At 51.0% G+C, this 22750-nt stretch overlaps 6 protein-coding genes across 6 annotated transcripts; 4 read left to right on the forward strand and 2 right to left on the reverse strand.

Annotated features, from left to right (window-relative positions):
• Positions 1 to 750: 750 nt before the first annotated feature.
• Positions 751 to 12749, forward strand: COCVIDRAFT_89797 (hypothetical protein; the record flags this gene model as incomplete). Its single annotated transcript, XM_014704712.1, has 3 exons — positions 751 to 8242; positions 8294 to 12604; positions 12655 to 12749. 3 exons carry the CDS (start codon positions 751 to 753, stop codon positions 12747 to 12749), a joined length of 11898 nt encoding a protein of 3965 aa, XP_014560198.1.
• Positions 12750 to 13263: 514 nt separating this feature from the next.
• On the reverse strand, positions 13264 to 14557 carry COCVIDRAFT_12991 (hypothetical protein; the record flags this gene model as incomplete). Its single annotated transcript, XM_014704634.1, has 3 exons — positions 13264 to 13664; positions 13757 to 14319; positions 14373 to 14557. The coding sequence occupies 3 exons, from the start codon at positions 14555 to 14557 to the stop codon at positions 13264 to 13266; spliced, it is 1149 nt and encodes a 382-aa protein (XP_014560120.1).
• Positions 14558 to 15535: 978 nt separating this feature from the next.
• On the forward strand, positions 15536 to 17246 carry COCVIDRAFT_12992 (hypothetical protein; the record flags this gene model as incomplete). Its single annotated transcript, XM_014704635.1, has 3 exons — positions 15536 to 15727; positions 15786 to 16652; positions 16704 to 17246. 3 exons carry the CDS (start codon positions 15536 to 15538, stop codon positions 17244 to 17246), a joined length of 1602 nt encoding a protein of 533 aa, XP_014560121.1.
• Positions 17247 to 17435: 189 nt separating this feature from the next.
• COCVIDRAFT_89699 (hypothetical protein) lies at positions 17436 to 18888 on the reverse strand (the record flags this gene model as incomplete). The annotated part of the gene is made up of 3 exons (XM_014704713.1): positions 17436 to 17878; positions 17932 to 18646; positions 18697 to 18888. The coding sequence occupies 3 exons, from the start codon at positions 18886 to 18888 to the stop codon at positions 17436 to 17438; spliced, it is 1350 nt and encodes a 449-aa protein (XP_014560199.1).
• Positions 18889 to 19560: 672 nt separating this feature from the next.
• Positions 19561 to 20624, forward strand: COCVIDRAFT_23591 (hypothetical protein; the record flags this gene model as incomplete). The annotated part of the gene is made up of 2 exons (XM_014704663.1): positions 19561 to 19628; positions 19673 to 20624. The coding sequence occupies 2 exons, from the start codon at positions 19561 to 19563 to the stop codon at positions 20622 to 20624; spliced, it is 1020 nt and encodes a 339-aa protein (XP_014560149.1).
• Positions 20625 to 21595: 971 nt separating this feature from the next.
• Positions 21596 to 22657, forward strand: COCVIDRAFT_89788 (hypothetical protein; the record flags this gene model as incomplete). Its single annotated transcript, XM_014704714.1, has 2 exons — positions 21596 to 21683; positions 21741 to 22657. 2 exons carry the CDS (start codon positions 21596 to 21598, stop codon positions 22655 to 22657), a joined length of 1005 nt encoding a protein of 334 aa, XP_014560200.1.
• Between the last annotated feature and the right edge of the window lie 93 nt (positions 22658 to 22750).

The following is a 22750-nucleotide window of genomic DNA, read 5'->3' on the forward strand; positions in this document are numbered from 1 at the left end:
GTTGGCGATAGTGTCTGGTGGTGCAAAAACCTTTCAAGTATATTCCATGGGCATCTATAGGTCCGGACGAGCATGGCTGTCTCTCTAGACGGTGACGGAGGGCAGGGAGTTGCTGTGGGATGCTCTACGCTCGGATCAGTGGGGGGCTCGGGCGGGATACAAGGGAGCGGAAACTGCTATGGCACTATTACTTTGCTGGCGGCCGCCAGTAGCTAAAGCTTCAAGAAGCACTTCACCATCCCCCCGTCACTATCCACCTCTCTCACCCACGCTGTCCACCAGCAACCAGGCGCCTGACCAGCAGTCTTTGCGCATCCCCTCCGCCGAGAGACTTCTGCTCCCGCTGCACTAGATCCACGCCTGCACCGTGGTATCCAGCAGCAGGCCTGCCCGCCCACGCCTCTTTTCCTACCACAGCCGCCCGCCCGCTGCCTTGACCTGTCCACACGCCCTTGCTTGCCCAAGGCGACCGACATCACGAATCACGACCCCGCCTTTCGCTCCTCATTCGTCGCAGCTATCCTACCTTTCTGCGCTCCCGCTCAACAAAGGCACTCGCAGCCCGCCGCACGATAGACGGACAGGCGGACGGATTGACTGATTTCCCGACAGCCATCCTTTCTACCGCCACGCATATTCAGTCGGACTGCCTGTCGCGCCCTCTCCACTTGCCACCACTCGCCTTCCAGACACCGCCTGCCGAAAGCTTGCATGTGAGGAGGCTTCGTCTTCCGAGCGCCCGGCGCAAACATGAAGATCAAGAAACAGGCCACCTCGCGACATGAGTCGACTCTGTCGTCCATGATCGCGGATTTCGTCAAGGCGACCGAGTCAATACCGCTCTACCAGCTGCCTGCACACTTGGCCTCGTTCCCCAAGCATTGGCCCTTCCCCCGCGGTGATGCATACCACTGGATCCCCGCACTGGACCGCTTCGACCACATCCTCGACCTCTTCAACAAGGAATATGGCCTTGTTGACGGCCCCCAGACACAGCCGTTCCAGCGACGGCTCCTGCTCAAGGGCGATGCTGACCAAGGCAGCACTGCCTCTGACCAGACTACCACGGAAGCTGTTCTCGATACCCTGCACCTCTCGCAGGATGGCGACCGTGAGCTGATCGAGCAAATTCTCAATTTCACCCGCATGCTGTTGGAAAACTGCGGCAATCGCAGCCTGTATTCCAGCAGCGAGCGTCTCGACAAGCTACTCAACACGACAAGTACCTCTCTCCTCAAGGCGACGCTTCGCCTCGGCCATCGCCTGGCCCAACGCTATGCCGCCGCCCGTATGCGCCACGCACCTGCCACGCTGCACCCGTCTGCCCTCTCCAGCCACTACAATATCAACTTGGACAAAGTTCAGAAGCTGTCAAGTCCCTTCGGAAAGGGTCCCACTGCGCCAGCCCCCGTGTTTGGCACGCCGGCGGGCAGAGGGAAAGAACGCACAGGCGGCGCTGATAGGGTCAGCCCGTCCGATCTGGTTGGCATGTACTCTTTGTCAGATGCTGCGATGAAACAAGAGTTTGGTGGTGTGCTCATCTCGTACTACGAACCGACTCCCGCGACTGAAGAAGGCAGCAGTAAGCCGGCGACCACTGAGACGCCTGCATCTGCCCCCACCACACCAACACCAGTACGAAGAACGTCAAGTATGGGCCCGAACCGGACTCCGCGACAGCCTCAGCCTGCAGCTCCTGCCGAATCACCAAATACTCCAGTCTTCACCCCAGGGCAGCCCGGCAGTAGAACAAATGGGCCCAAGACATTTGAGCTCTCAGTCGACAAGGTTGCCAAAGGCGATATACACGACCTCATTAAAGAAGGGCTCGAGAGCCTACCCGAAAGTGTGCACTATGAATTTCTACACAAATTGCGGATTGCCAAATTGTTCAACAATGGTGCTGCCGGACGTGATGACGCAGTCGCTATCCGCCTCTTGTCCATTGCCAACATAGGCTACGTCCACATCGAGAAAGAATTCATGGCCAAGTTGGGCCAGCAGGATGCAGACGAGCCACGCAGGCTACAACTGGCACACCAGCTCTCCGAACTAGTCCACCCACCGAGCAATGGCCAGGGTGGCCTCTCGCTTGAGCTTCAAACCTTCACCATGAATGCTCTTGAGGCTCTTGCAAAACACAAGTCGAAAGCTGCTGACATATGCGCTGCCCTCAATGTTAATGTCAACCACGGTGTGCTCTTCTATGTCGTTCGCAAGCTCGTCGCTGGGCTTGGCGAGGAAACTGGTGATCCCGACGACCTAGAGGAGGATGCGTGGCGCGATGCTCTCTTTTCTCTTTTGAACACTCTACCTACCTCTCAAACACGCACTGGTGAGCAGATGGTAGCCGCAGGGCTTTTGGAAATTCTCGTCGATGTTCTCAAGCTTCGCACAGCAAAGGCTGAGCGTAACCACCCCAAGATTCTAAACTTCCTTGACACGTTTGTGTACAATTTGCGCGACGCCTTCTCTGCTCTTGTGGCTGCAAAGGGACTGGAAATCATTGCTGATCTCATGCAATACGAAGTCGATGTCTCCAAGAAGCTTGCTGAGGAAAACAAGGGCATGCCCAAGGAGTACAAGACACAGCTTACTGATTATCAAATTCCCTTCTATCATCAACAGAGTCTACGATGGTTGTTCAAGTTCCTTAACCATATGATGACACATACAGGCGGTAACTTCGATCGCTTGATGCGGAATTTGATTGACTCACCACAGCTGCTGAGTAGCCTACGCACTGTGCTGTCGAATGCAAAGATTTTCGGCTCAACGGTTTGGAGCATGGCTGTTACCATTCTCGCTAACTTCATTCACAATGAGCCCACCAGTTACCAGGTCATAGCCGAAGCAGGTCTCAGTGAGGCGTTTCTGGAGACTGTGGCTGGAGAGCCCGCTTCGGAATCAACAGCTGCGGCAAATGCCAATGAAAATACTGCAAACCCGACACCTCATCCTCCACGGGAAGCTGAAAAGCCGCTTGCAAAGGGTATCTTGCCTGTTGCTGAAGCCATCTCGACTCTTCCACAAGCCTTTGACGCTATTTGCCTGGCAGAAGCTGGTATGAAGCTCTTTCAATCTTCGACTGCCCTTGAGCGGTTCTTCGAGATTTTTGAAAGCCCTGCCCACGTTAAGGCACTCGATGCTGACGCAGAGATGCCTACCATGATTGGTAACTCTTTCGACGAGCTCGTACGTCATCATCCGCCATTGAAGGGTCGAGTCTTGTCGTGTCTCAGCGAGTTGATTACTTGTGTTGTCCAACTGTGCGCCAGCAAAGCTGAGAAAGAGGGCGTAGGTGCCAAACTATGGACTGAAGACGCCAACGGGAAGCTCCTTGTAGCCGGCGGCCGCCAAGCTCTATCTGGCACAGGACCGCAGCGAACCTCTGGCTCGACTGGTACCGATGTCGAGATGAAAGATGTCGACGAAACACCTAATGAAGTGGTTGCCTTTGATCAAGTTACTGAGACCGAGGACAGCTCCAAAGGTCCCACAACAGGCCAGTACATCCGAGTGCTTTGCAGGTTTTTGTCTGGCTTCTTCTCGAATCATGCCATGTGCGCTGCTTATATCGAACTTGCCGGTGTCGATTCTATTCTTGACATCTCTAACCTTGCCTGTTTGGACCCGAAGTCGAGTGAAAATCGCAGCATGTGTGAGCAGTTTGGCCACGTTGTCCAGGTTCTCGTCGAACAGAAGCCGCACATCGCCGTTCCTTCCCTGATCAGGCGCACACAACAGGCCCTGGAACGCTTACAGCCTCTTCTTGATCACACCGGCAAGCAGGCATTCTTTGCGCCATTCACAAGCTCAAGTAATTCCCAGGATAATGAGCACTTACAGCGAGGCACACAATACGTCAAAGCACTGGTATCGGCGCATACCCTTGTCGGGGCCATGACTCTGACCTTCCAGAGCCAGATGTACAGTACGCGTTCGGCCCACAACGTGTCAAGTCAGGTCAACCTCGCCGATATGTACGCACGCTTAGTTGATAGTCTTGGAAAACTTCATCGTAGCTGTGTTTGGGAAGAGCTTCTCCTTCAACGCAATATGCCTACCGAGTGGGAGAAAGAAACTCGTGTCGCTAGCTCTGGCTTTGGTAACGATGAAGCCGACCATGTTTTCCGCATTGGTAACAGCGCAACCGAATCGCCTGGTAATACAGAGACTGCCTCTGCTGCTGCTGGAGCCACTACTGAGAATCCCACTTTGAGCCACAACAGTGCACGATTCAAGAATACGCAAACTCTTCGAAATTTACTTAGCAAGATACCCACAGAAATTGCGCCTTTCTTCCAATCGCTGGGCAAACTTCTCTTGTTCCGCCGCAGTCTGGAGGCATACCAGAGGCAATGTGCCACGGTCGTCGCAGACCAGCTTGCTCAAGCAGTCATCGATCAGCTTGAGTATGAGGGTCCAAAGGAATCAGACAACATTGAAGATCGATATGCATACTGGATCGTCATACTCACATCTTTATCGCAACTCATCATCGAGCCGAACCTAGACCGGCCGCAAGCGTTGACTTTGCTGCTCGTGTCATTCCGCAATCTTGGTGGATTCGATGTTCTGGCCAACATTCTCAATCAATTTTATGAATCAGCTTTTGAGATTACACAAAAGCAGAGCGAGGATACTAGTGAAGAGATGAAGCGCTTGCTTAATCTTTCACTTGGCGGTATCAAGATTATCCTTGCCTTTTTCTCTCAAATCATCAACTACAAGGTTATTGGAGAATCGCCGCAAACCTCATCGATGCAAACCAGACCAGATCGCGATAGGGAGCGATCGGATTACTTCCTGACTGCACAGTTCCTCGTAGAATTGCGTTTTGCTGTGATCAAGCCTGTGGAGAAGATTTGGAACTCGAATCTCATCGACAAGGCCACAAGTTCCATCGTAAAGACATCGGTTAACATCCTCAAGTCTGTTCTTGAATGCGATGGCGAGCACGGAGCTTACAAGAGCATCGACAAGATTCCAAAGCGTAGTAAGCCTATCATCAAGCCATGGTCCGCCCGAAACGGAGAACACTTGCTGCGTTTGAAAGAGAATGGCTATGAGGAAAGCCTTGCTGAAGAGGCGCTATATCGCTGCTGTGACAACTACAACATGGCTAATGAATATTGCCGGAATCAATCTCGTCTCAACGTCTCGAGAAACCCGATACCCCAGTATGAGATTCAAGCACGAGGTCCACCATCTTCATCTCCCAGCCGGGCCGAAGTTGTGGTGCCAGAACATACTGATGATGCCAGCATGACATCGAGCGAGATCACCCGCGACGAGGATGAGCCCGAAGAGCCAGAGACCCAGTCGGTTCAAATGGAAGATGCGGATGCTTCGGTCGCCACAGAATCTGAAGCCCCTACGTCTGCGACACCTGTACCTGCTGAACAGCCCAGCCAATCCACTACCGCGCCGCAAGACGCATTGGCATATCAGAAGCGCATGGCCATTGGAAATTCGACAGAACCTGTGGCCCTAGACCAGCTCGATGAGCAGAGGGCTAAACTTCGTCAGAATCTCGTTGACCGATCTCTTGATGTACTCAACTCACATGAGGATGTCACATTTGAGCTTGCGGATCTCATCTCTGCTGCCGTTCTCAAAGCGCCCGAACCAGAATCAATGCGAACGGAGATCGGTACTACGTTGGTCCAGTATCTTATATCACTACAGAGCGAAGACGACTTCCGTACGCAGAGTAAGAAGATCGCAGCTTCAGCTCATCTACTGGCTCTGGTCCTTCAAGAGAAAGACTTCTACGACGTTGTTGTCGGAGAGCTCAAAGACAACTTTACGACATTGTTAGGCTTCCTCAAGATCTTCCCTGATCAATCCGCGGAAGACTCGTCGCCTTGGATTGGACAAATTTTGCTTATCATCGAGCGATTACTAGCAGAGGACCAACTTCCACGTCAGATTACATGGACTCCACCTACCGAGGAAACCCAGGAGGCAACATCTGTCGATGAGCTACCAGAGCCAATCGTGACAGTTGAAGAGAAGGACCAATTGTTTAGCGCCATAATCGAGATGCTGCCTCGAATCGGCAAAGATGAATCATTGGCTCTATCAGTCACGCGAGTATTGGCTATGCTCACACGCACACGCAAGATCGCCACGCGTCTGGCAGAAAAGCGGAACGTCCAAAGACTATTCCTCATGGTCAAGCAGCTGGCGGGCATTTCCAACGAGGGGCTGCGGAGCGCTTTCATGATTGTCTTGCGCCACATGATTGAGGACGACGAGATGATTCGTCAAATCATGCGTACCGAGATCCAGCAAATGTTCGAGTCGCGTGATCGTAGGCAGACAGACACAACTGGGTATACCCGCCAAATGTATGCACTGGCCATTCGCGCGCCCGAAATCTTTGTTGAAGTCACAAACGAGAAACTCCAACTAGCCCGCTTCGATCCGAATCAGCGACCACAGACCCTTGTCTTGAAGAAGGTCGAAACAACTTCGACCGAGCCAGCAAATACTGCGGAAGCATCCGATGTCGTTGCTGAGGCAGACAAACCCAAGGAGTCTAGTGAGGCGCCCAAGCAGCCATTCCTCGAGCGGACAAAGACCTCAGATTTGAAGGTACCGGTTGTTGAGAATCCTGATGGCGTCATACACTATCTTCTGTGTGAGCTTTTGGCCTACAAGGAGGCTGAAGACAAGCCTGAGCCTCCTAAGCCTACAGAGACTGCACCTGGAGAGCAAGGCACAACCGAATCGAGCTCAGATGCAGCGGCTACATCTTCTACAGCACCCACGGAGCCTGCTAAAACCGAGAAACCTGTTTTCAAGGCTGACTCGCACCCAATTTACATTTATCGTTGCTTCATCTTGAAGTGTCTGGCCGAGCTTCTCCAGAGTTACAACCGCACGAAGATTGAGTTCATAAATTTCTCCAGAAAGGCCGATCCTTACACTGTGACGCCCTCGAAGCCGCGCTCTGGTGTGCTCAACTACCTTCTCAACAACTTGGTTCCAATCGGTACCTTGAATCATGAGGGAGATCTCTCTTTTAAGAAGAAACTGGCGACATCTAATTGTGCGATCGATGTCATCGTCTCATTGTGCAACAAGACAGGAGAGCACACTCTACCCAAGACCGACGTGCCATTGTCGCCATACGCAGAGACTGAGCCTGATCTACTCTTTGTACGCAAATTCGTACTTGAGCATGCTTTGAAGGCTTTCAAAGACGCGAACGCCTCTGATGAGCCCTTGGACATGAAGTACTCTAGGCTGCTCAGCATCGCCGACATCTTTTCTAGGATGGTATCACAGCGTCCAAATGGCGAGATGCTTACCCAGAACGCAGATTTGACGCCCAATCTCAAACAAATGGCCAAAATCATGTATGAGAAGAACTTCATCACAATCCTCACTACAGCAATCTCAGACATTGATCTCAACTTCCCCAATGCCAAGCGCGTAGTCAAGTACATCCTCAAGCCCTTGAAATGGCTATGCTATGTAGCTATGGATCTGAGTATGCACTATGACACTTCATCGGCCCCGGATTCTGGCGACGAGTACGAAATCTCGACTGCCTCGGACGACGATCTTGTTGAGAACATACGTGAGGAGACGCCCGACCTTTTCCGAAATTCGACGTTAGGCATGTTCGAACCGCCTCACGAGTCTGAATCTGACGAAGACTCCGAGGACGATGAAGGCGAAGAGATGATGTATGATGACCCTTATGCGGATGACATGGAGTACGACGAGGCCGAGATTGGTGATGATGATGTCGTCTCCGAGGACGATGAAGAGATCCTAGAGATGGAGATCGATGGCATGGGTCCAATCGAGGGCCTTCCCGGTGATGTCGATGTTGAGATCGAGCTCGACGACGATGGCAACGCCATGAACTCTGATGATGACTCGGAGGATGACTCGGAAGAAGATGACTCGGATGATGAAGATGACATGGACGATATGGATGACATGGATGACGAGGGCGACGATGATATGGACGACATGGAGGATGCGATGGACGCACTGGAAGAAGTCACTGGCGATGACGAGAACGCCAGCCTGGCTGAAGATCAAGAAGATGAGTGGAGTGATGAACAGGACGACTTCCCTGGTGGTGTCAACGGCGAAGCTGGTATGCCTCCAGGTATCGGATTCGTTATTGATCCTCCTCAGCAGCTTTTGGAGCAAATGCGCCAGCAAGGCGGTGGCGATATTGAAGACTTTTTGGATGATGAGATGGGAGAGGAAGGTCGGTTTCCCCAACCCCTAGAATGCTTGAGATAATTGCTAATCCAATGAGATATAGATGATGAAGAAGAAGAGTACGATGAAGACATTCATTACGACCCTGGCGCAGAAGATGATGAGGAGGGCCTGCCGGAACTGGGATGGGGTGGCGGCTGGGAAGACCCAGCACCCGCTGCTGTCCGCCATACACACCGTCTCAGCCCATGGATGTTCCCCGCTGGTCCGGGTGATCGCATCCTCGTACCAGCGTATCGGTCGCATCGACCAGGAGCCGGCCCTCGAGCTACCGATGACGGCATTAACCCCTTGCTCCAACGAGGCGGCCGCTCCACCGGACGTGATGGCCTTCCGCGCAATGAGGGCAACAGCGACTGGGTACATGCTATCGAGAGCCGCGGTCCTCGTATCTTCAACCAAGCCGACAGCCCCGTCTCCTTCATCAGCAATCTACTGAACGCAATGAGCTCTGGTCGTGGCGGCCCTACATTGCTTCATCATGGAGGTGCACTGCATGTATCATTGGGCAATTCCATGGGCATGCAGACTTTTGACAGTAGCATGCGTCGCGATATTGCTCGTATGCGAGAGACATACAACTCACGCTCTGCTCGTGAAGATCCTCATTCAGCTGTAGCATTTGTTAAGGCGTACACAAGCCAACGTTGGCAAGAAGAAGCTCGCATTCTCTATGGGCCTGCTGCCATTGAGAAGAGCCAGCGTGTCATCAATTCCATCCTCAAAGTCATGGTTCCGCCTGCAATTGAAGCGGCTAAGAAGCGCCAGGAGGAGCGTGAGGCTGAAGTTGCTCGTAAGCTGAAGGAAGAGCAAGAAAAGAAGGAGCAGAAGGAGCAGAAGGAGCGCGAGGAACGTGAGAAGCGTGAGGCGCAAGAAAAGGAGGACCGCGAGCGACGAGAACGCGAAGCTGCAGAGGCCGCAAGCCGTGCTCAAGATCAGACATCCGAAGGCGAACCAAAGAACGAAACAAGAACTGCCTCTGGAGAACAAGCAATGGAGGACGTCCAGGCTGCTCAGACCTCTGGTGAACCAGCGACTGCCGAGTCAGCCCCTGCAGCACCAGCTGGACCACCTGCGCCAAGGGTCATGACAACCATCAGAGGTCACGAGTACGATATCACTGATCTCGGAATTGACACTGAGTACCTCGAGGCTCTCCCAGAGGAACTGCGAGAAGAAGTCTTGATGCAACAGGTAGCTGAACGCAGAGCAGAACAGCGAGCTCAAGCTCGTCAGCAGCAGCAGCAACAGCAACAGCAGCAACAGCAACAGCAGCAACAACTGCAGTCTCAAAATCAAGGTCGAGGTTCAGCGTCGCAAGATGCTGGTCAGTCTGGTGATCTCCCTACAGACATCAACGAGGAGTTCTTAGCAGCTCTGCCAGAGGAGATCCGCGAAGAATTGCTTGCACAAGAGGCTCAAGAACGTCGACGACGTGAGCGTGAAGAAAATCGGCGCCGCAATCAAAGTAGTGCTGTCGCTCCTCAGGCGGAAGAGATGGACACTGCCAGTTTCTTCGCATCTTTGGACCCTAACCTACGCGCTGCCGTTCTCATGGATACAGATGAGGACACTTTGAGACAACTTCCACCAGAGCTTTCTGCGGAAGCCCGAGCAATGGGAGGTGATCGCCGTCTACATCAGTTCAACGAATTTGGTTATAGGCGTGGCGACCGCCGCGGCCAACCGGAAGACCCAAGTCAAAAGAAGAAGGCCCGTCCTTGCGTGCAAATGCTTGACAAAGCCGGCGTCGCAACCCTCCTGCGACTCATGTTCATCCCTCAGCAAGGCAGCGCCAAGGCCAGCCTTAGCTCCATTCTTCGCTATGTTTGCGAGAACCGCCAGAACCGTGCAGAAGTCATCAGCATTTTGCTGTCGATCCTTCAGGATGGTAGCGCTGATGTCAACGCGGTCGAACGCAGCTTTGCCCAGCTCTCGATACGAGCAAAGCAGCCTCAACAACCTGCGGAAAAGACACCGAAGCTCTCTCGCAAGAATGGCGCTCTATCTATCAATGCCGACGTCTCTCCACTCATGGTAGTTCAGCAGTGCCTCAACACTCTCACTCAGCTGACCGAGAAGAACCCTGCTGTCTGGTCTTTCTTCTTGACTGAACACGAGACTGGTGTTGGCTTCAAGAACCGCGCCAATCGCAAGGGCAAGGCGAAGGAGAGCAAGGCAAACAAATACCCTGTCAATGCGCTGCTTACTCTGCTGGATCGTAAGCTCATTGTTGAGAGTTCTTCCATCATGGAGCAATTGACCACGCTACTCAAGGTCATCACGGCCCCGTTGCAAGCCCTGAAGAAGGAGAAAGAGAAGGCTGCTGAAGAAGCGAAGAAAGCTAGTGAGAGTTCTGCAGAAGGCCAAAACGCCGAGAACCAGTCCATCGAAGCTATATCTACAAGTGCTGCTCAAGGCCAAGATACTGAGATGACAGCTGCACCCGACTCTGGCGCTACTGAGGAGGGCACTTCCAAACCTGACGGATCGAAGGCTGAAGATGACAAGACTAAGAAGCATAGGTCATTGACACCACCGGATGTGCCAGAAGCCAACCTTCGACTCGTAGCCAAGATCCTCGCGGCTCGAGAATGCAATAGTAAGGTATTCCAGGAGACCTTGTCAGTCATCAGCAACCTCTCGCCCATTCCGGGGGCAAAGGAAATATTTGGTCAAGAGCTACTTGGTATCGCAAAAGATCTGGCTAGCTCAACGCTCCGAGATCTTGACAGCCTGACAGTCCAGATTTCAAAGGCCAGCTCGTCTACTGATGTCCAAGGCATCGCTCTCGCAAAGTTCTCTCCTGCAAGCTCCGACCAAACGAAGCTGCTTAGAGCCTTGACCGCACTTGATTACCTCTTCGATCCTTCCCGCGACAGCAAAGACAAACCTGAAGCTGCCGCAGAGGCGCTAGAACCAGCTCAAAAGGAAGACATCCTCTTGACGCTATACGAGGATGCTGCATTTGCGCCTCTCTGGGAGAAGCTCAGCGAGTGTCTTACTGTCATCCGTCAACGCGGTAACATGCTCAACATTGCCACAACTCTCCTCCCCCTCATCGAATCTCTTATGGTTGTATGCAAAAACACTACGCTGAAGGAGGCTCCATTGTCTAAGATGCTTGCTAAGGAGTTTGCGCTGTCCAGCCCGCCGCCTGAGAACAAGATGGAGAACCTGTTCTTCAACTTTACAGAGGAACATCGCAAGATATTGAATGATCTTGTCCGCCAAAATCCTAAGCTGATGAGCGGCACTTTCTCCTTACTGGTGAAGAACTCCAAGGTTCTAGAATTCGACAATAAGCGCAACTACTTTAACCGGAAACTCCACTCACGTGGTGGCGATCGACAAGCACATCCGCCATTGCAACTCTCTGTTCGTCGAGACCAAGTCTTCTTGGACTCTTTCAAGTCGCTCTACTTCAAGTCAGCAGATGAGATGAAGTATGGTAAGCTCAGCATTCGCTTCCACGGTGAAGAAGGTGTCGACGCTGGTGGCGTTACTCGCGAGTGGTTCCAGTCAATCTCTCGCCAGATGTTCAACCCTGATTACGCTCTCTTTGTACCTGTCGCATCTGATCGCACGACTTTCCACCCGAACCGATTGAGCTCCATCAACCCTGAGCATTTGATGTTCTTCAAGTTTATTGGTCGTATCATCGGCAAGGCGCTTTATGAAGGCCGTGTCCTGGACTGCCATTTCAGTCGAGCTGTCTACAAGCAGATCATGGGCAAGCAAGTCAGCCTCAAGGACATGGAGACGCTTGACCTTGAGTACTACAAGTCCCTTGAATGGATGATCCACAACGAGATTACGGACATCATCACGGAAACTTTCTCAGTGGAAGTCGAAGCTTTTGGCGAAATGCAAACAGTCGACCTCATCGAGAATGGCCGCAACATTCCAGTGACCGAGGACAACAAGCACGAATATGTTCGCCTTATCACTGAACATCGCCTCCTCGGTGCCGTTCAAGAACAACTGGATCACTTCTTGAAGGGCTTCCATGATATTGTCCCTGCAGAGCTTGTCTCAATCTTCAGCGAACAGGAACTCGAACTTCTCATCTCTGGTCTTCCTGATATCAATGTCGATGACTGGAAGAACAATACCGAGTACCACAACTACACTGCTGCATCGCCGCAAATTCAATGGTTCTGGCGGGCAGTCCGAACATTCGAGAAAGAAGAGCAAGCCAAGTTGCTTCAATTCGTCACTGGTACGAGCAAGGTGCCCTTGAATGGATTTAAGGAACTTGAGGGCATGAATGGCTTCTCCAAGTTCAACATCCATCGTGACTATGGCAGCAAAGATCGTCTACCATCTAGTCATACTTGCTTCAATCGTAAGTCGATTGCTAGAACCCTTACTGGATGCATACTAACTACTTTACAGAGCTGGATTTACCCGAGTATGAGACATATGAGGATCTTAGGAAAGCCCTTTACACCGCCATGACTGCTGGTGGTGAATACTTTGGTTTCGCCTAGACGAGCAGATTGCATGTTCTCCAAACAGCAGTTCATTCACAACAGTACTTTTCGAATACATTGTTACAACGGGTTGCATTGCAGGCGTAGCAAGGTGTGTATGGGATATACCTAGGGTAGTGCCAAGGAAGGCGCATGAACATTGGTAAGAGAAGGTCGATCAGCATAATTTCACTTCTGTATGAGTAGAGAAATTGAAGGGGTCCGCGCTGATAAGAAGCGAATGATGATTGCCTGAAAGAAGGGTCCGACGAATAGAAGATTGGGAGTGCAGGCCCGGTCTTTCTGACGTCGAACTAACTCTGGTTGGGCTGAAAGAGAGTTTCGTCTCATCTCTTGTTTTTGATACCATAGTTTGGTAGTAAATAGATAGTTTAAGTGGCTTTTTCTTCAACCTAACTTTAACTTCTTGGCCTTGAATCATGACATATCCAATCGTCATCTTTTTTGGCTACATGCACACGTCCAGCAATCTCACAATCTAGTGCTGAACATAAAAGAAAAGATGTCATCATCAGTACTCAAACGTCGCAGCACCCTCTTCCTCAAATGGCGTCTCGTACGGAGGTTCAGCCTGCGGCGTAATCCTCGCAACATGCCTGCGCGCCCCATCATCCCAATCCAACAGCGCCGAATGCGCAGTCACACGGTTATCCCACACCACGACCGTGCCCGGCGCCCACTTGACCCGAACCTGGAAGTCCTGTCCTTTAGCAATGTGATCATAGAGGAAGTTGAGCAGGTACTCGCTTTCCTCCTTTTTGAAGCCGACAATGCGCCTGCTGAACTGGGGGTTTACGAAGAGTGCTTTTTCGCCCGTGGCAGGGTGCGTGCGGACGAGTGGGTGGATCGAGGTTACGGGGTCGCGGCGGACGATGCCGCCTCGGAGTTTGCTGCTTTCGGCTTGTTCGACGGCTGTGTTTGTGTGTGTTAGTTTACCTTTGCTTTTCCCCTTTATCTTGTTGTATGTATGTATGTGTGTTTTGGGTGGTTGGTAAGTTACTTACCGGAGTGCACAACTTTGAGTCCGTGCAACCTCTTTCTAAATTCTGGACTCAATCGTTGGTACGCGGCGGCTTGGTTGGCAAAGAGCGTGTCGCCGCCTGCCTCTGGGCCATCGAGAATGTACAGGAAGGTTGTGCCAGGGGGCTGCTTCTCGTAGGTTACGTCGGAGTGCCAGGCGACGGAGTTTGTGCGCTCTTCGAAGAAGTCGCGGACGGAAGTGTCGTCTGTGCCGCGGTGCACCAGGTGGACTTCTGGGTAGCCTTCTGGGGCTCCTGAGGTAGGGTGGATGTGGTGGCGGCCGAAGTAGCCGCCGATTTCGAGGGCGTCTTTGATGGGGATGTCAGCAAAGTCTTGGTCACGGAAGGCGACGACCTTCTTTTTGGCGACGAAGAGGGCGAGTTCGTCTTTTTGGGCGTTGGTGAGCTGGCTCAGTTGGACGCCGTGGACTTCAGCGCCGGTGTTGGCAGTTATGTCATGGACGGTGGCATTCTTGAGGAGGTTGGGGAAGGTTGGGTCGGCGTCTTTGCCGTGCTCGACGTGGGTGAAGGGCTCCCAGGGGGGTAGTCTGGGTGAGAAGTCAGTATCGGGAATAAGTTGTGAGGTTGTGTAGGTACATACTTTTGTCCCTTCTCGTTGTCCCAGACAGGCAGGTAGTGAGGGTATTTAGCAGGCGAGTGCTTTTCAGTGCCCTTTAGCTCAAGGTCCTTTTGAAAGAACTTGGGACCTCCTAGGCCAAACTCCTTGTATGCTCCAACACCAGACTTGTACTCTGTTGGCGGGGTTTCAATTACAGCTGGAGCCATGATGTTCTTTCGGAAATAACAGAAAATACCCTAGTAGGAAATCACTGTTGAGAATCTTACAAGGCTGGACTATGCCATCTAAACTAAGTTCTTATATATCTTTCTCGATTGAACTAAGCATACCCGCGGCTTCAGTTATCCAGCTGCGATGGCAAAATCGCCCAGCTGCCGAAGGATGAAGCCTGATAAGGACCCCGCTACAGATACCACAAGAGAACTTGATCGTCGCGTATCTATTCAATCAGGATGCGGTTGCATGGCATCAGAAATGGAGTGTATGGCCTCATCCTTGTGTCCAGATGTAAGCTAGACAAGATAGGCAAAAATCTTCCCAACAGTTACTTGCTTCGCAGCATGTAAGACCCCTCGTCTCGACATTGGACCGGCATCTGTATGCAGGCGTCAGTAAATGCTCCGACTGCGCCATCCCGGCTAGCCATGAGGGGATGTTGTTTGATGTGCTGCTTGTAATGTAACCAATGACGTAGATTCCGACACTACTAAACCTGAATCGATTGGTTGGAATAACAAGACCCTTGTCCATTGTACGAGGACGCGACATTTGGTAGAAGCCTTGCGTGCTCGAACGGCACGTGATAACCACCTCTGTTATTAGCGTGGTCTCATCCGAAACATGATAACGGGAGATAAATGAGTGACAACGCCCTACGATTGAAAAACCTGTATCGGCAGTCATTCATCATGTTTGTATTCGCTGTCTGCCCAAACTTTAAGCATGTTCCAACAGGGTCTTTCGAGAACAAAGTTTCGGACCGAAGGGCGGAAATGGGGCTGTAAACCACGGTCTTCCTGGCAAGCTGCAATCGCCTTGTGTTTATGAAGCGTTGCCCACAATGAAATCGCGTAAAATACATTCCTCTTTTTCGCCTGAGTTCCTGATACGGAGGGTTTTGTTGGAAAATGGCAAATTTAAAGCCGCTGGATAGCTTGATTGCGGGCGACAAGGCCAACTCTACCATGGCGGCAGGCATTAGCAACAAGGAAACGGAAACTCACAAAGAACACGGAAAAGAAAAGCATAGCTCAGCATTTGTGTCAGAAGGCCTTGCGAGAGACCACTACAAACCCATCACGACATATGAGGGCATTCATCGATATGATCCAGATTTTGAATGGGAGCCCGCAGAGGAAAAGCGCATCGTACGAAAGGTAGCTCGTCCACTCACTCGCCCACATCAACCCAAAATCTCACATTACCACCTTTTAGATCGACATACGCATCTGCTCCTGGGTCTGCCTCATGTTTTTCGCCCTCCAGCTCGACCGCGGCAACATATCGCAAGCCCTCAGCGATAACATGCTCGGCGACCTAGGCCTCAACACCAACGACTACAACTACGGTCAAACGATTTTCTACCTCTGCTTTTTATTCGCTGAATTGCCGTCGCAACTCATTAGCAAGAAACTTGGGCCCGATAATTGGATCCCGATTCAGATTATACTGTGGAGTTTGGTGGGGAGCCTGCAGGCGTTTCTGAGTGGGAAGAAATCATTTTATGCGTGTAGAGGAATTCTTGGAGCGATAGAAGGTGGCTTCATCCCCGACAGTATTCTCTATATGAGTTACTTTTACACGGGGCTCGAATTACCGGGTCGCATGAGCGTGTACAGCGCAGTCCCCTTTGCGACGAACATCCTCGCTGCGTTTCTCGCATTCGGCATTTTGCGTCTAAGAGGCTACAACGGGATGGAAGGGTGGCGATACCTCTTCGCTATCGAAGGCCTCATCACGGGTTGCATCGGTATAGCGTCGTGGTTCTATCTTCCTGCGAGTCCGACGCAGACGGCGACGAAGTTCTGGAACCCGTTTCGCGGAAAGGAGGGCTGGTTTAGTGAGAGTGAGGAGAAGATTATGGTGAATAGGATTTTGAGGGATGATCCGAGTAAGGGGGATATGCACAATCGTCAGGGATTGAGCATAGTGATGTTGTGGGAGTGCATGAAGGATTACCATATGTTGCCTATCTATTTGATTGGCATGTCGTGGTTTATTCCAAGTCAGCCTTCGAATGCGTATATTACGCTTCAGCTTCGGTCGCTGGGGTTTAACACTTTTGAGACGAATCTGCTGACGGTGAATTGACATCTCGTCCATCATTTTCGACAATCACTGACAAATAGCTAGATCCCAGCATTCGTTATTATAATCATCCAGATGATTTTCTGGACATGGGTGTCTGAACGCACCAACCAGCGTTTCCTTGTCGCTCTCGTGTCGCAAGTCTGGTGCTTGCCGCTTCTCATCGCTCTTGAGGTCTTGCCAGCAGATGCATCGCATTGGTCGCGTTGGGCCCTATGTACCCTGCTTGTTGGGATCCCTTTCATTCACCCTATCTTCATGGCTATCACATCGCGCAACGCCGGCACAGTGCGCACACGAACGGTCGCTTCGGCGCTGTACAATATGACGTTCCAAGCCAGCACAATCGTGTCACAGAACGTATACCGCCAGGATGATAAACCATTGTATCGCAGGGGAAATAAGATTCTGATTGCGATTTGTGTTTATAATTTGGTGCTATTTGTGGCGGCGAAACAGTATTATGTTGTTGTCAATAGGAGAAGAGCTCGCGTGTGGGATGGTATGACAAAGGAAGAGAAGGAGACGTATTTGCAAACTACAACGGATAAAGGGAACAGGAGGTTGGAGTTCCGATTTGCGCATTGATTGGGGATGAAGGCGGGGAAGTAGAGACAGAGATTTCCTTGAATGGAATCTAGGAGTAGTGATACTCATGTGATTTAGTAAGGGGTCAACCTAGTTCCCTGATTGGAGATTTACGCCTATTGAAACTAGGGATCTTTGTATATTGAATGCTATGTTGACTTCCTGATAATACTGTAGCTTTGATGAGAATTATTCACCCTCGTCCTCGGTTGCGATTGCCAGATTATTCATCAAGATTCCATCTGCGTTCAGGAACCCAACATCCGCTCTGACCTTCCCATGCAGATCCTCGTCGTCTTCTTTAGCTTTGTCCTCACCATCCAGCGTAGTAGCCATAGCACTTATATCCCCCTCAAATGTTTCTCTGAGCCTTATCTCACAGGCCGCGCAGAGTCTCAGGCCACAACCGTCAATCTCATCATCTTCGGAAACCAGTGATGACTGACGCTTACAACAGGCGAATACTGCAGGTGAAAAGCACATAGAGCACCATCGTAGTAACTGCTTTTTAGTTGTAGCGGGGTCTTCCTCTGTAAGCAAATCATCGAGAGTCTGTGCAAATTCCACGGTAACAGTGTCTGGGTATATGCGTTGAATGTTATGATTGTCGCACGATATGATCTGTAACCGGTCTACATGGTGTTACAATTAGCAAAGATCGAAAGTGACCGGAAGTAATACGTACCTATTGCGCATGACCGGCACATGCTGGTTTGACCGTTCTCAGTCTGACCGCCACCTATATGTGTATATCCACACCCGTCCTCCCAGCGTATGCAGTACACCTCTTGCTCAAAATAGCCAACAAAGCTAAATTCGGCCATATTGCAGAAGCTACAGTCCAAGGTATCAACGTCTCCAACACCGACACCGAATTGAATTGGATGTGTGAAACTAGTCTTCATCTGAATGACTTGGCCCCTGTTTCCAGCCGTGTCTTCGAGAATGTCTGGGCTTGGAGAGCGCGACACTACTGGTTGTATCCACAAAGCTTCCGGAGTAAGGTAGTTGCTGAAGCGGGGCTCAACAATACGGGGCGGTTTCTCGGCTTTGCCTTGCTCTTGCCCTATAGATGGTGAGGTCTTAGACTTTACTTTATTCTTGCCTTTGGTGGTTTTGCGGGTGGCAGTGAATTTGGGAGCATTACGGGCATTATGCGTCTTGCTCGTCTTGCTCGCCTTGTCCAGCTTGCTTGTCTTGTCCGCTTTGCTCGCCTTGCTACCTTGCGCCTTGCTACCTTGCGCCTTCACGGGAACCTTTTTAGGAAATTTCACAGCGTAAGTCTTATTCTTCTTAGGGGTACGCTTTTCCTTGAACGGATCAAAGTTCCCTGACGTATCCTGGTCCAAGAAAGTATATGACCTGTTCTTTTCGGTTCTTTTGCGTAGAGCGTATGCGATCTGGTGAAATAAGCACATTTGAATGACATGGCTGATGGAAAAACACTGACCTGAGTATCGGGTATGTCAGGAAAGTCCTCTTCAAATGGCGTCGGTGAGGTTCTTAGAGTAATGCTATCGTTGTTTGAAAGGCCATCCAGGTCTTCTTTGTCAATGCTCCCTATGTTTCCTGTGTCGAGATCATGGGAAAGGTCGATGTCGATCTCACTCTCTGAAGGAGATGCGTCATTTATGTCGGCCATCGTATCCATACAACGTGGTGCAGGCAAGTGGGGTAGTAAAGAGGTGATGGTCAAGTAGGAAAATTGAAGCTTCCTGACTTCATACCATACAGTTATGGAAGCTAGTTAGCTTCAGGGTGAGTGGGTCAAGGGCGGTAAGCTACTATCTTGCAAACCCAGGTGAGGGGAATGGACCAGACCAGTCTCCGGCTATGGGGTTTCCAATGAACAAGTGATGTCAACTATCATGGGTCATGTTTACCTTCGGCATTGTCTTTGGATTTTAATCAACCAAAATTCGTAATTGGCAGATAAGTATTGTATCACAGACCTTAGTGGTTGGACTATACTGTCTTTCGTACTAACGTAGTCGCCGTAGCAAGGTTGGCAATGGTAAGAACAATGCTTTTTTTTCTGGTGCATGCTTGAAGCTGTCACTTTTAGAGAGAAGGCATTAGATGCCATCCGCTGATATTTTCTGAATTTATCATGTTACTTGAGTATTTCTATTGAGCTTTCCCAGTACACTGTTTGGCGATGGTGCCCTTCCTGAAATGTGGCTAGTCAGCATGGCGCTAACACAGACCACGTACAAAGAAACCAGCGGCAGTGTGTCCGCCAGCTCCTTGATACACTTCGCTTACATCCCGCCATGAAGCTCAACAATGCGCCCCGTCGCCCATGGAGGGCAACATGGCGCGATCAATACGCCTATTTCTGATCCGCCACGGAGAGACGGTTGACAACATTGCCCAAGTATAGTAAGCACATCATCAACTCGTCCTCTTCATGCTGACTGTTCCAGTGCAGGCAGTAGGGATTCGGCCCTCACCAATCATGGCTACCAACAGGCCATCCGTTTAGGCCTATACCTCCAGTCCTCCGGGCTGACTTTCACCCACTTGTTCTCGTCGCACCTGCAGCGGGCTGTGAAAACAGCTGGCAAGATACGCGAGGCTCAGTTGGCACCAGTAGGCGACAATGGAACCGTGAGAGCGGCTCCCAAGATTGTGCAGCTACCGGTGTTGGCGGAGAAAGATTTCGGATCGATGGAGGGAAAGAAATCAAACAGTCGTCCATTTGAGACGAGTGCTTCTGGCAAGGACCATCGTCGACAAGAGAATACGCCTACGGCTGGTTTCGCGGACGCCGAATCGAAAGAAAGTATGGCACGTCGGGCAGATGCCTTCATCGAGGAATACCTTTTGCCTCTGTTCGACGACTCTTCTAGCAACTTTACCCCTGTTATTGCCATCGTTTCGCACGGCATCTTCCTCTCCACTCTATGGAAGCGCATACTGTTGCGTATTCCGCGTCGGAAGGTATGTCTGTCTCATAGTATTGAAGGGACGGTACGACAATCGCTAGAGCGTCTGGGTGGCTGGTCAAATACCGGCTATCTTGAGTTGTACTTCACGAGGACGGAAGCCGAATACCACAAGTCAATCATGGAGGCAACTACGATGCCAATCACAACATCTCCAGAGTTGATTACTGGAACTTCAACTGCGCCTCAAAATCTTCGCAATGGCCATATACCAAAATCGAGAGCAGAAGGTGCCGTACAGCTGGTGATTGGTGCCCCGCAAACCTCTAGGCCGCGTGGCCTACAAGGATGGTCTACGTTCATTCTCAGAGTCAACAGCAAGGATCACCTACAAGGCCTTAAACGCACGCGTGGCGGTGTTGGTAGTTTACGTTACGACGCGTCACAGAGGTGCATCGATACCTTTTTCAAACGTCGTAAAGTCGAATGAGGGAGTAAGTCCAACCGTTTCCTGTTCCCATTCCTTCGCATATGCAATGATGAAAAAACATTTAATCACAGACCTGATCGGAATTCGCTGTCGACCAAAATTTGTATCCAACTGCTGTCTGATTGCAACTACGATTTTCTGTCTCATGTTCATGTATCTTCAAGACACGGGCTGACAAAAAACATTACAGGTTTTAGGCCGAGCTGCCATGGCTTGAATTAGCTCGAGCAACATTAATAAATAACAATGCACTTCTCTGACCTCCTAAACTTTCTTGATTCGTGATTGTGATCTTTCCCCGTGTCCTTGTCGTTACCCTTCCAAAAGGAACACTGCCACGGCCCCGCTATCCACATGCGAAGCCTACACTTGACGCCAGTTGCCGAGTTCAATGACTGCGCCCGGCGGTGTATCTGTTCAGTGACTATCCCACATGTGCGTAGGCGACATGCTTTGGTAATTTACAAGTCTCATTACATGTGCAAAGTGGTGTGTTCGTGTCACGCCGCCATGTTTGCTGAGTAGCCTTTGCGTGGAAAAGGCCCGTGCAAATGCCATCACATCGCTCACCGCACCATCACAACACCTTGGCGGTCATGCCCTGCGCCCAAATAGATAAACCGGAGGGTTTCGGGTCAACTCCGGTGGCGGCGTGCAGGCGCTGCGCTACGATGAACGTAGTCGCGTGCGACATCGTGTTTCCCGGCGGCAGGTTTTGGTGGGTGGCTGGTACGCGCGAGATCCCAGCCTCATCGCAACTGCTCCGGCCTTGGAATAGAGTTTTCCTCGACCTTTTCTGGTATTAATACAAAGGGCCCCAGAGTTAATCTTGGTCGCGACTAAAATAAGTCCCAAATTCTCCGTTCGCTGATTTGCATTTTTTAGAAGTGAAGATTGGACCGTGAAAATCAGCGCCTGGCCAATAGGAGCGCCTGACAGGTCGTGCGATCAGATTTCTACACTCGTTCATTATGAGAAGCCCTTCAGTATGGATGCTGAGCGCGATGTCGACGCGTGTACTCGGTAATGTCGTGCAGAAGGCCTATGAGATGAATGCAAGTAAGTCAGCCGTATACGTTCTGCTATTATGAGGGTCAAGATTACTGACCTCCACAGCTACATCTGCTGTAATCCTACCTCCATATCCATCTGGCTCAAGAGCACCTGTTCTACTATCATCAACACAGCCATGCGAAACATCAACGAATCCTTCGGTTCAGTCCACAGCAAGCATCGTTCCATACCCGAGTGTATCGCCAACAACTAGCTCTTTTCCCACTCCGACAGCAGTGTCGGTATCTACTAGTTCACGTGTCCTTCTGGATGTACGCCCTCTGACTGTTACGACCATCCCAAGCGGTACCAATACTCCGTCATCAGCCTTTGGGTCAGCCAGTTCCTCCCAGGTCGCGTTCACACCCATTGTTGTGCCAGCTTCGACAGCCAGCTATACCATAGACCTCCCAGTCCTTTCCTCTATATTAATACCCGGTCTCACGCCACCGGCCATTTCGACACGGACTGCGACAGCGAGTACTACCATCAGCCAGGGTTTGTCCACTTCTCTTCCGACACCTTCAGGTTCCGCCTCAAGTGCGTTGGCTACTACAACGACTTCAGTCGCTGTTGCATCCTCAGCTGCATCCTCAGTCTCAGTATCCTCAGTCGCGATTACATCCTCGGGCTCAATAACATCCTCGGGCTCAATAACATCCTCGGGCTCAATAACATCATCAGTACTTTCTGGGACGTCTACAATTGAATTCCCTACCTCGCCACCTTTTTCGTACAACCCCTCCGCTTCTAGAGGTTCAGCTACTCCTATCTCAAGGCCTACACCAGAGCCATCCAATGCCATCGTCGCTGGATCCACATTGAGTACATCCTCAACGGCTAGCCCGACAGCAGAAACCGAAATCCCACCTGCACCACCTGCACCAAGTGCTGCCGGAGCTCCTGGTGGTTTGAGTAGCAGAGGCAAAGAGAGAGTATGGTGGGTTGCTTTCTTCGTTCCGTTCCTACTTGCAGTATAAACCGGCACATATCATATCGACGTTATGTGCTATGAGAGGTTACTTTATGTTTCCTAGATTTGATATTCTCACGATGTTGCCGAAATCCTTTTA

The sequence above is a fragment of the Bipolaris victoriae genome (assembly GCF_000527765.1).
Source record: "Bipolaris victoriae FI3 unplaced genomic scaffold scaffold_13, whole genome shotgun sequence".
NCBI lineage: Eukaryota > Fungi > Ascomycota > Dothideomycetes > Pleosporales > Pleosporaceae > Bipolaris > Bipolaris victoriae.